Source organism: Dipodomys merriami, unplaced genomic scaffold, assembly GCF_024711535.1.
Source record: "Dipodomys merriami isolate MVZ:Mamm:240054 unplaced genomic scaffold, mDipMer1.0.p SCAF_35, whole genome shotgun sequence".
NCBI classification, from domain to species: Eukaryota; Metazoa; Chordata; class Mammalia; order Rodentia; family Heteromyidae; genus Dipodomys; species Dipodomys merriami.
In genome coordinates this window covers 10,186,977-10,199,313 of record NW_027205048.1, presented here as the reverse complement: position 1 = coordinate 10,199,313, position 12,337 = coordinate 10,186,977, and the positions used below count along the sequence as shown (strand labels likewise).

At 40.5% G+C, this 12,337-nt stretch overlaps 1 protein-coding gene across 1 annotated transcript in view; it reads left to right on the top strand.

Moving 5' to 3' along the window:
- Eif3a (eukaryotic translation initiation factor 3 subunit A) overlaps positions 1-12,337 on the top strand; it is a 43,536-nt gene continuing 31,199 nt past the window's right edge. Inside the window, exons 1-5 of the mRNA XM_069988126.1 lie at positions 1-187; positions 7,685-7,875; positions 8,007-8,143; positions 8,486-8,649; positions 10,439-10,638. Of these exons, the coding sequence (XP_069844227.1) occupies positions 139-187; positions 7,685-7,875; positions 8,007-8,143; positions 8,486-8,649; positions 10,439-10,638 (741 nt within the window). The 5' untranslated portion in view covers positions 1-138. The remainder of the gene's footprint in view (positions 188-7,684; positions 7,876-8,006; positions 8,144-8,485; positions 8,650-10,438; positions 10,639-12,337) is intronic.

Below are 12,337 nucleotides of genomic sequence, written 5' to 3'. Positions count from 1 at the left end.
TTCCGTCTCTGGCCGGCTGGGCGCGGGCGACTGCTGGCGAGGCGCGTGGAACCTCGCGCTGGTTCCCTTTGGTCTCCTCTCCCCGCCCGGGCCACTAGGGAGTCGGCTGACGCCGGGTGAGCTGAGCCTACCGCCAAGATGCCGGCCTACTTCCAGAGGCCGGAAAATGCCCTCAAACGCGCCAACGGTGAGTAGGGGAGCGGGGCGCGCCGGGCCGAGGCGGCCCGAGGCCTGGAGGTTGAGGGCCGGGCCTTGCTGGCCGCCGCCCGGGCTGCGGTCCGTGGGGAGCCCTCTGGGGCTGGCCGCCGCTTTCCCCGGGCCGGCCACGGTTTCCTGTCCCACTCCAGCGCGCTGGGGTGGGAGGCGCGGATCGGGAACCGTCCTGGGAGCCTGTTTTTCTTCGGTGACTCCTGGTGTTTCTGCGGCACCGAGGCTCGGCAGAAAGGCCTGCCCAGCCCAGAGTTCCTTCCCTTCCACCTCCAGCCAGCTCTCCAGGCCACCGGCCGTGGTCTGCTTAGGCCCTGCGCCCCTGGCCGCCATCTGGGAGTGTCGGGGAGGAGGAAACATGGCTCCCTCCCGGGGACAATGCACGCGAGAACCTCGGCTCCACCTCCCGCCGGGACCCGGAGCCCGGCAGGCCCACCCCTAGCCCTCCCTCCTGCAGGAACCTCTGCCCCCAGGGTTCGCGCGGTGCTTTGCGGGGTCTGGGTTCACTTAACTCTTCCTCAGTTACTTCTGTGTACTTTAGAGCCCCTGACCCATTTAACCTGTTACCTGGACTCCCCCTCCCCCCCCCCCGTATCAGTGTGACATTAATTAGGGTCGGTTAGAAAGCTTAACTCTAAATCACAAGAAGTTGGAACAGAGTTAATATTTTTAGTCTTTAGGAGTCCTTCCTAAACTAGGCCTAGAGAGAATGGTTTTCCCAAGGTCACTCCGGAAGTTTGTTGAGCCACGAGACGAAAACCAAGCTCTTGACATCCAGATCAGTTTTTTTTCGCTCCAGCGCTGCTACTTGCCTATTTCTGTTTCTATATGTGTGCTTAAGCACTGGGCACTTGCAGGAAAAACTTGGGCGATCTCTTCAAGAATCATGTGTAATACTCTGATATTATAGGGGTGCGAGTGCCTTGTGCATGCCGGGTCTTCAAAATAATTTTTTATTGCTTTTGTTTTGAACCTAATAATGTTTCCATGAGCATGTTTTACCCTTCATCCAAACCGAAGACCCGTATTGTGGATGGAGGGGCTATGTTAGGTACAGATTTATGTTCGGAGAGCTTATTAAATTGTTTGAAATGTCACTTTGTGAAAAGGCCATGGGTGCCACTTTAAAAACATGAGTGCTCCTGATAATCAGGAGAAAAGATGTGTTGGTCACATTAAAAAAAATGAGGGAAGGAACAGTATGTACAATAATTTGAAAAGGTTAGAAGATGACTTTGATTCTAAAGGCTAGATATGACAAATATGTATATAAGAAAATAGATTGTGAAGGAAATTTACTACTATAAATAGCAAAGATGATTATTTAGATGGTTGAGACTTACAATTATATTGTGGTATATGAAGTGACTTGCTTGATTACAAAGCCGTTGTAGAGGCCTTTTAGTCATTTGTATGCCTCAACAACAGGTCTTTTCGTGTTGTTAAATCGGGCTAGTCTGAAGAACTGCAATCTGTATGGGCTAATAGTACATAATTTGATGTGTTAGTTTGAACCTTTCATCTTTGTTCGAATCTTTGTGTTTCAGTTAGCTTTTTTGAAATAGGAAGGTCATGAAGTGTGCTTCAAATTTGTTTTCCACAGTTTATAAGTTGAAATGACTTGATTCATGAAGAATGAGCTGGGGAAAGTATTTTGAGAGTAAAATAGGCAATACGAGAAAGATACTGTAGGTAGAAAGTTGGATCTTGTTTACCCAGGTCCCTACTGCCTCCAGCTACAGCCATGTAAACTGTTGGGCTGTTCTGTAGTAGATACCTTATTTTCTAAGTAGTAACTTATATATCTTGCCTTTTGAGTGAAAGATTTGTTCTCTGAGCAGATTGTGGATGGCACAAGGCACTGCTTTCTAAACACTAACTAGTATATTAATAAAAGTATGTTTTACTACAGAAATCTCATTTTAATTTTCTCTGAACATTTGTAATTCCAGATATAGTTAGATCTAACCCAATGTGTTGTCTTAATAAATAGTAAATTTAAACAGAATAATCCAAATCTTCCCTAAGCATTATACAGGAGAAGTATTTTGGGGGGAAAATTACAATAACCATATAGAGAGATGACCTTGGCCCAGCAGTTATAAGCAAGAAATTCATATCATAATTATTCAGAAGCCACTTTTCCATATTATGTTATTAGTAGTGTCAAAGTAGCTTTTAGTCTACACTCTACAACAAATGCCTTTAAAAAATGCTTATGAAACCTGTAAGTTGAGTAACATCTATTTGGACTATTGTGCAAACTAGTAAAAATGAATGGCTGATTTAAACCTTTATTGATTGATGCATAGTTTCATATGTCCAAAAAGGTAAACTTAAAATGCCTACCATCCTAGTAATAGTCAAACTTGTAGTTTTAATTTCTAGGCTATTAAGCTGGAAATTAGGAAATAAATATATCTTTCAAATATTGGACTAGAGTCTTTAATAGATGATAATTCCTTCCCTCAAATCTCTCCCCCCATAAAGAGGAACTAAGTCTTTCTTGAGTAAACATTAGAATAGTCTCCACTATATGTCATGAAAAATCCATTTTCCATCATTTGAAAAACATCCTTTGGCTATGTTTTCATGTTTGATGTGATTGTGTCTTGTATGTTATTGGAAGCTTTTCTTTTGAAGTTAGAAAGTCTGATTTGAAAAATGCTTTTAGTTTTATCCCTAAGTAAAGATTTTTGGAACAGGGTTTGGCTAGGTAGTTTAGGCTAGTCTCAAATTTTGACTTGGCAAGAGCTGAAATTACAGGTGTATGCCAAATCTAGCTCCAAAACAATATTTGAAAAATGAGATTAAGGAATAATATTCCTGTTTAAAATTTTTTAAAATTAGAGATTTGGAAAGTATTATTTTTAGACAGTTTGTATTGTGTCATTCTTGCATGCTGGGCTCAGCTCTCTAAACTTCTTTTTGCGGGGGAGGGGTCCAGTTTTGGGGCCTGAACTCTGGGCCTGGGCACTGTCCCTCAGCTCTTCAGCTCAAGGCTAGCGCTCTACCATTTAAACCATAGCGCCCCTGCTGGCTCTTTTTTCTTTTTGCTTATATGGTGTTGAGGAATCGGAACCCAGGGCCTCATGCATGCAAGGCAAGTGCTCTACCACTGAGCCACCTTCCCAGCCCAGCTCTCTAAAGTTTTAGCACTCCATTTGTCTCTATATCATGTTAAAAATTGATAGATCAAAGCTGGGCGCCTATGGCTCATGCCTGTAATCCTAGCTATTCAGGAGGCTGAAATTTGAGGATAGTGGTTCAAAGCCAGCCTGGGCAAGTAAGTCTGTGAGCCTCTTACCTCCAGGTAACCACTAGAAAACCAGAAGGGATGCTGTGGCTCAAGTGGTAGAGCACTTGACTTGAGCTGAAGAGTGCAGGGACAGTGCCGAGGCCCCAGAGTTCAAGCCCCATGACCAACAACAACAACAAAAAATTGATGGACCCATCAATTAATTAAATTAATTAAATATATTAATAAAAATTTAATCTTCAGCATAAGGTTAGGAGCTAGATATAATAGGTCATTTTAGAGTTACTGCTGTGCTTCTTATTGTAAAGGGTAAATTTAATTAAAGGCATTTACTTCTACAATCTTTATTGATAAGTGACTTAGTTAAATAGCTTTGCAAAACATCTAAAGTACACATGGCTTTAGATAACTTTATGCTCCCAGATAAGGAAAGACGTCGTATTCCAAAATTATGAACTCTTGGGGCTTTGTGCTCTCACTTGGCTTTTTCTGTTTTAGGATAGTACTCTACCACTTGAACCACAGTTGCTTCCATTTTTTTCCCTGGTTAATTGGAAAGAGTGAATCATGGACCCATTCTGCCTGGGCTGGTGTTGCACTGCAATCCTCAGGTCTCAGTCTCAGTCTCTTGTGGCTAGGATTATAGATGAGAGCCACGGCTCCTTAGCATAAGGTTACTTTTTTTTTGTTACTCAGTTGAAGGAGGACTGTGTGAAATGGTGAAGGTTTTTTTGTTGTTGTTGTTGTTGGTTGTGGGTCTTGAACTCTGGGTCTGGGCTCTTCAGTTCAAGGCTAGTGCTCTACCCATTGAGTCACAGTGCCACTTCTGGTTTTCTGGTAGTTGATTGGAGATAAGATTCTCATGAATCTCTTTTTTGGGTCCGGTCGTGGGGCCTGAACTCTGGGCCTGGGCACTGTCTCTCAGCTCTTTAGCTCAAGGCTAGCACTCTACCACTTCAGCCACAGTGCCACTTCCGGCTTTTTTCTTTTTGCTTATGTGGTGCTGAGGAATCGAACCCAGGGCCTCATGCATGCAAAGCAGGCGCTCTACCACTGAGCCACCTTCTCAGCCCCATGAATAATCTTGCTGGCTCTGAACTGTGGTCCTCAGATCTCAGCCTCCTGAGTAGCTAAGATTACAGGTGTGAGCCACTGGTGCACCGCTCTCCAATTCTCCAATATATTTTAATAAAGTCTTGCTGGCTGCCAGCAGCTCATGCCTGTAATCCTAGCTACTCAGGAGGCTGAAGTCTGAGGTTCACAGTTCAAAGCCAGCCCAGACAAGAAGATTCATAATCTTATCTCCAACCACCAGAAAACAAGAAAGTCCTCATGAGACTCTTGTATTACATTTTTTTTTTTTGGTCAGTCATGGGGCTTGAACTCTTAGCCTGGCTGCTGTCCTCAGCTCTTCAGCACAAGGCTAGTGCTCTACCACTAGAGCCACAGTGCCACTTCCTCATGAGACTCTTATCTCCAGTTAACCACTCAAAAACCAGAAGTGGAGCTTCAAAGTGGTAGACCACTAGTCTTGAGCAGAAGAGCTCAGGGACAGCCCTGGCCCTGAGTTCAAGCCTACAGCTGAGCAAAATATAGACAGACATACAGACAGATAGATTGGAGAGTTAGAGACCATTGTAGTTTTCACTGGAAGGACTGTTGGGACATACCATTCATTCCTAGAAGGAATAATTGGAAGAAGAAATGATAGAAATGATTACTAAACCTGTAGATTTAGTAAAACCCAAATAAAGGGTTTTTATGGCCATTTGTTTGCCTACCACAGAGTTATTTGGTATATAAAGTATATACTGTTGAGATTTTTTTGTTTGGTTCTTTTCTGGGTGCTGGGCATTGATCCAGGTGCTCCATCTTGGTACTGTGGACCTTCATTCCTCCCAGCCAGATTGTCAGAGAACAAGAATTTTTTTTTGGGGGGGGGTCCGGTCATGGGGCCTGAACTCTGGGCCTGGGCGCGGTCCCTCAGCTCTTCAGCTCAAGGCTAGCGCTCTTCCACTTGAGCCACAGCGCCACTTCTGGCTTTTTTCTTTTTGCTTATGTGGTGCTGAGGAATCGAACGCAGGGCCTCAGGCATGCAAGGCAAGCGCTCTACCAATGAACCACCTTCCCAGCCCCAGAGAACAAGAATTTTTAATCCAAGAAAACTAAACATTTAAAACAAAACAAGTAAAACTTGTTTTAGTTGCTTCACAATTTTCAGGTGTACAGTTGAACATTTTGTGTTTGTGTTAAATTTGGCAGTTTCTTAATTTTAAGCTGAACTTCAGCCATTGACTTAGATTAAATAGCCTTCTGTTAGGTGTTAGTTCAAAGGAAAAATAAAGGATGAGGAAAGGTAAGGTAAATTTTAAGTTGGAGCCATTTCTTTTGACTGAATTTCAAAAGGAGCAATGTAAGTAAAACTTAAGGTTGACACTGGGTTAGTTTGAATTTTACAGAATTATTTCAAAGATAGTACAGAGTTCTCACCTATGCCATGTCCTTTGGCCCCTGCTAATGAACAGCTTATATGTATATAGTACACAATCCTGACAGATACAATACCAAGATAGTATACAATACTGAGAGATATTATACCAAGATGCTTCTATTTGTCATGTCTCTTAACTTTACTCTTAAATTATGACAGTTCCCAAATTTTACTTTTTATGACCTTGACCATTTTGAGAAGTACAGGTTAGGTATTTTGTAGAAGGTTCTTCATCTCAGTGTTTTTGTGCTGCTCTAGCAAATACTACATCCTAGGTACTTTATTAACAACAGGAATAAATTTATTCCTTACATCTGTGGAAGCTGAGAATTCCAGGCTCAAGATGTCAGCAGATTCAGTGTCTGGTGAGGTCTGTCTACTTCTGTACCTTAGAAATAGGAATTACTACTGGAGGGTGACTAATGCTGTGTCCCTTGCATGGAGGAAAGGATGGGAAGGCAAAAAAAGAAGTTATCTAGTTTGCTTCTATAAAAACCACTGATGTAGCCAGGCGCCCGTGGCTCACGCCTGTAATCCTAGCTACTCAGGAGGCTGAGATCTGAGGATCACGGTTCAAAGCCAGCCCTGGCAGGAAAGTCTGTGAGACTCTTATCTCCAATAAGACACCAGAAAACTGGGAGTGGCGCTGTAGCTCAAGTGGTAGAGCGCGAGCCTTGAGCTGAAGAGTGCAGGGACAGTGCCCTAGCCCAGAGTTCAAGCTCCACAACGGACCAAAAACAAAAAACAAACGAACCACTGATGCACCTCTTAAAGGTCTTAGCCATTAATACCATTGCATTAGGAACTAAGTGTCAATATGAATTTGGACACGTACTTCAACCATAGCATCTCCAGTTGGGACTTGTCTTGATATTCTTGTCTTGATATTGTTTTCTCATGTTTGAACTGGCATAAATGAGTGGAGAGAGTCTATGTTCATGAATTGTAAGGTTCACCATTGCTGTCAGCTCCACTCTTAACTACACCTGTAGATTCATTGTAATTCCAATAAAAATTCTTGTGATTTTGTAGACATCTACAAACTGGTTGTAAATTTGTGTGGAAAGGCAAAGGACCCACTATAGATTATACAATATTTAAGGACAATATCAGAACCCTTATTTATTTACCATAAGACAGTAGGGCAAAAAAAAGAACAGAAGAAAGCCCAGGCTCTTAAATGTAGTCAACTTAAAGTGTAGTAAAGACTAATGAGTTTTTCTGTTTCATTGTAGCATAAAATAGCAGAGGTTTCCTCAGTCAGGTAAATGTGATTTTTAAAAGTTGCTGGGAGAGATTTTTTTTTTGGGTCCAGTTGTGGGGCCTGAACTCTGGGCATGGGTGCTGTCCCTCAGCTCTTCAGCTCAAGGCTAGCGCTCTACCACTTGAGCCACAGCGCCACTTCTGGCTTTTTTCTTTTTGCTTATGTGGTGCTGAGGAATCGAACACATGGCCTCAGGCATGCAAGGCAAGCGCTCTACTACTGAGCCTACTTCCTAGCCCCGCTGGGAGAGATTTTCCTCCATGCAGTTTTACTAGTATATTTTGAGGTAGTACCATCTTCATTGATTTAACAGTTTGGCTTCCTTTTAGAATTTCAAAATAAGCATGACCTAAGAAATAGGTAATGAGTTAAGAAATTACTTCAGTAGGTAAGGTTTAATTACACTTGTATGTAATGTAGTGTTTTATGTACTGACTTAATGCTGCTGAATTGTTTTTTTCAGAATTTCTTGAGGTTGGCAAAAAGCAACCTGCCCTGGATGTTCTTTATGATGTTATGAAAAGTAAGAAACATAGAACATGGCAAAAGATACACGAGCCAATTATGTTGAAATACTTGGAACTTTGTGTGGATCTTCGTAAGAGCCACTTGGCTAAGGAAGGATTATATCAGTATAAAAACATTTGTCAACAGGTAATAAATAGAACTCAGTTTTGAGTTTTTAAAATTTACCTTTTAAAGTAAATATATTTTGTATCACAAATTTCCTTTATACACATATGGTTCTTTATTTGAAATGAGTTACTTTTTCCCTCCCTGTTTAGGTGAACATTAAATCTTTAGAGGATGTTGTTAGGGCATATTTGAAACTAGCAGAGGAAAAAACTGAAGCTGCTAAAGAAGAATCCCAACAGATGGTGCTAGATATTGAAGATCTGGATAATATTCAAACTCCTGAGAGGTATGTAGTAAGTTGTTACATCTTTACAAAATATTTGGAGCAGTGTTTCTTATAAAGGTCTTCATTGTTCCCATTTGAAGTAATTTTTTCAGAACACTTACCTTTGAAGTTTTAAATGTATATCACAGCAACAAATAACAGTTAAAATTTCTAAAAGTGGACTTAGGATAGAAGGGCATTAACTTAAATGGTTATAACAGGTTGGGAGTTCAGGTATGTATAAATGTGAAGACATAGGAAAGTTTCATATCATTTCACAGTGATCACTGTTGGTTTTGAATTTTGAGTCACATTGGAAAGTAGGAAATCATAACATTTTCAAAAATTTTCTTTTCCTTCTAGTGTTCTCTTAAGTGCTGTGAGTGGGGAAGACACTCAGGATCGTACTGACAGATTACTTTTAACTCCCTGGGTTAAGTTCCTGTGGGAATCGTATAGACAATGTTTGGACCTCCTTCGAAACAACTCTAGAGTAGAGCGCCTCTACCATGACATTGCCCAGCAAGGTAAATTTCACTGTGAAAGCTCAGTTAACTGATTGGAAAGTTAATTTAAAAATAGATTTTTGCAAATTAACTTCCTTTAATACTTGGAAAAATGAATTAGTGTAACCCTTAACTGAAGTATGAGTAATATTTGAGTATTAAGTAGATAGCCAAATAAGAAATTTGTATTACCAGTTAAAGTAGTTCCATATGAAATGTATTGGAAAAGGTCTAAAAGACTTTTTAAGTCTTTGGAATTTTCCAAGTGATGGAAAGAAAGGAACTTTTCATTGCTTTCTGGTGAAATTGATTTTTTTCCTTCTTTTGCTGGTCCTGGGCTTGAACTCACCCTGGTACTGTCCCTGAACGCTGCTGCAGTTACAGCTTTTTGCTCTTTAATTGGCAATAAGAATCTTAGAACTTTCCTGCTAATTTAATACTGACTTCAAACTGTGATCCTTCAGATCTCAGCCTTTCGAGTAGCAAGCATTACTGGCAAGAGCCACTAGTATTTGGCTTTGATTTCTGTTTTTTTACTCTATTGGATATGAAGAATTTTAGGGAAAAAATTATTTTTCTTTTTTCTTTTTGCCAGTCTGGGGCTCGAACTCTGGGCCTGGGCACTGTCCCTAAGCTCCTTTTGCTCAAGGCTAGCACTCTAATACTTGAGCCACAGTGCCACTTCTGGCTTTTTGTGTGATAAATTGGAGATAAACATCTTACAGACTTTTATGTCTGGGCTGGCTTTGAAACACGATTCTCAGGTCTCAGCTTCCTGAGTAGTTAGGATTATAGGTGTATGCCATTGGCAGCTGGCTATTTTTCCTTTCTTGAAGTCTTACTGAAGGGAGATTGAGACTTTCTTGATAACTGAAAATACTGCCACTTGTCGTTCTTTCTTGCAGTAAATGCTGTTTTTTGAGTAGTAGCCACTTGACAGTGGCTTTAGCTTTTTTTCCTGTTTTAAATTAAGTCTTTCAATAATGATTGGCATTTCCTTTATTGAGACAGGATCTCACATAGTCCAGACTATCCTTGAATGTATGATCCTTCCTTAGCTTTGGGGGGAGGGAGGAGGACCTTGAACTCACGGCCTGGGCACTGTCCCTGAGCTTCTTTGCTCAAGGCTAGCACTCTACCACTTGAGCCACAGAGCCACTTTCAGCCTTTTCTGTTTATTTGGTACTGAGGAATTGAACCCAGGGGCTTCATGTATGCTAGGCACATTCCCAGCTTCATGTATGCTAGGCCACATTCCCAGCCCCCCGTGTGTTTTTATGGCTAGCACATGTGAATTTTTACTAAAAGTAAATTTGGGCTTCTTGGTAACTTCATTGATAGAATGATTTACTTGTTACTTTGTTTTGGGTCTGTTAGAAATAGTATTTGCAAGTAGTTGATCTATGTAAATAGCTGAAATTTGATTATTGGCAATTTCTGTTTTTGTTACTGTGAAAGTATGTTGTTACACTCCAAATTAGATATGTAGTAAATTCATTGTATCTCAGCTTAGACTCTTCTACTCTTAGGATTTGAAAACTGGTGAATCTTTGCCAAATTTAAATTTCAATAATATCCTCTTTATAAACCTCTAGAACCATATGTTGGTCTTAGACCAGGACCAGTGACCATTCTGTGGTTTGTTTAGGGTCCAAAATGGTAATCTGGGCACATTACAGTTCTGTAACATTCAAAGACTAATGATGAGTTTGGTGAATCTTGTTAAAATAACTAATCTTACATGTGACATTTGAATACTGAGTTGATAGTGGAAAGAACCTAGTAATATATTTGACAATTATGCTTACAGCGTTCAAATTTTGCCTCCAATATACTCGTAAGGCTGAATTCCGCAAGCTTTGTGACAATTTGAGAATGCACTTATCACAGATTCAGCGCCACCATAACCAAAGTACAGCAATCAATCTTAATAATCCAGAGAGCCAATCTATGCATTTGGAAACAAGGCTTGTTCAGTTGGATAGTGCTATCAGCATGGAACTATGGCAGGTATGTTTGAACTATTGGCTTTTTTTTTCTTAATATCTTACAATCAGTTTCAATAGACAAAAGTAAAGACTTTAAGGTCTCATGGAGCAGAAGATAATTTTGGTTTAATCATTGTGAAATCTGTACAATACGTAATCTTTCAGATTCAGCTTTTTTCACAGAAAACAATGCCATGTCAATGCTATTCAGAGTGTGGTCCCATGATTAATGACAGTTTGCATTAAATATATGAGCTTAGTATAGAGGAATGTAGAAAGTTAAACTATGTATAGAGAAGAAAAACATTTGTAAAGATGCTTGCTGGTGGCTCATGCCTGTAACCCTAGCTACTCAGAAGGATGAGATCTAATGATCATGGTTTGAAGCCAGCCCAGTCAGGAAAGTTCATGAGACTTTATTGCCAATTAAGCACCAAAAAATCTGGATGTGGAGCTGTGTCGCAAGTGATAGAGTGCAAGCCTTTAGCAAAAAGAGTTAAGGAACAGTATTCAGGCCCTGAGTTTTAAAAGAAAAAAACAAAAAAACAAAGATTTATGTGTTTTTGTTTTGCCTTAAGATTGTTTGCTGTACCACTGAGTTGGTTTTCAGTTTCATTTTTGTATTAACTATTGAGTTTTGTTAAAGAATATTTATTGATGCTAGGTTGGAAATTTTTTCGTAAAAAGGTATGTTTGCTATGCTGATACTAGAGATTGAACTCAGGCCTCAAGCTTTTAACTTATATAGTACCATGCTTGGTTGAGCCCAGTGATGCAAGGATGCTTGTCTTTTTTATATATGAGTCCCAAAAGACATTTTTACATGATTTTGTAGTCTTGTAAGGCACATATATGTGTGTGTGTGTGTGTGTGTATTTATAGACACACACACACAATCCCTCCCTCTGCCCAGTCCTGGGGCTTGAACTCAGGGCCTGGGCACTGTCCCTGTGTGTCTTTTACTCAAAGGTAGCACTACCACTTGAGCCACAGTGGCATTTCTGGCTTTTTCTGTTTATGTGGTACTGAGGAATCAAACCCAGGGCTTCATGTATACAAGGCAAGCACTCTACCACTAAGCCACATTCCCAGCCAGGCTTTTATGTTTTGTAAAAAAGTAACAGATTACAGGGGAAGGATGAAAAATGGCCAGCTTTTCATCTAAGTAAAACTGGTTTGACTCCTGGTTTGCCCTATAATATTTTCCTTTTCTATAGGTATCTGCATCTTAAATTACTACCTGTAGAGGACAAGTAAACATGCTCATAATAGGAAAAATGGATGAGTACAAAGAAAAAAAATGTTCATCCATTATCTGATTACTCAGAAATCACCTGAATTTATTCTGTTGGACATCCTTTCAGATCTTTCCTTTATATTGGCTTCAGGTGGTATAATAATATGCAAATGTTTTCCTTTTAGTCTGGTCAGTCTACTCTACTTTTTTTTTTGTTTTGTTTTTTTTGTTTTGTGTTGTCAGTCATGGGGCTAGAACTCAGTGTCTGGGTGCTACCCTGAGCTCTTTCATTCAAAGCTAGTGCTCTGTTGCTTTGAGCCACAGCTCCACTTCCAGTTTTCTGGTGGTTAATTGGATTTTCCTACTTGGAACCACCATCCTCAGATCTCAGCCTTCTGAGTAGTTAGGATTACAGGTGTGAGCCATGTGGCCCAGATGTTTAATTTCTAAAGAGCCGCCGTGTGTGTGTGTGTGTGTGTGTGTG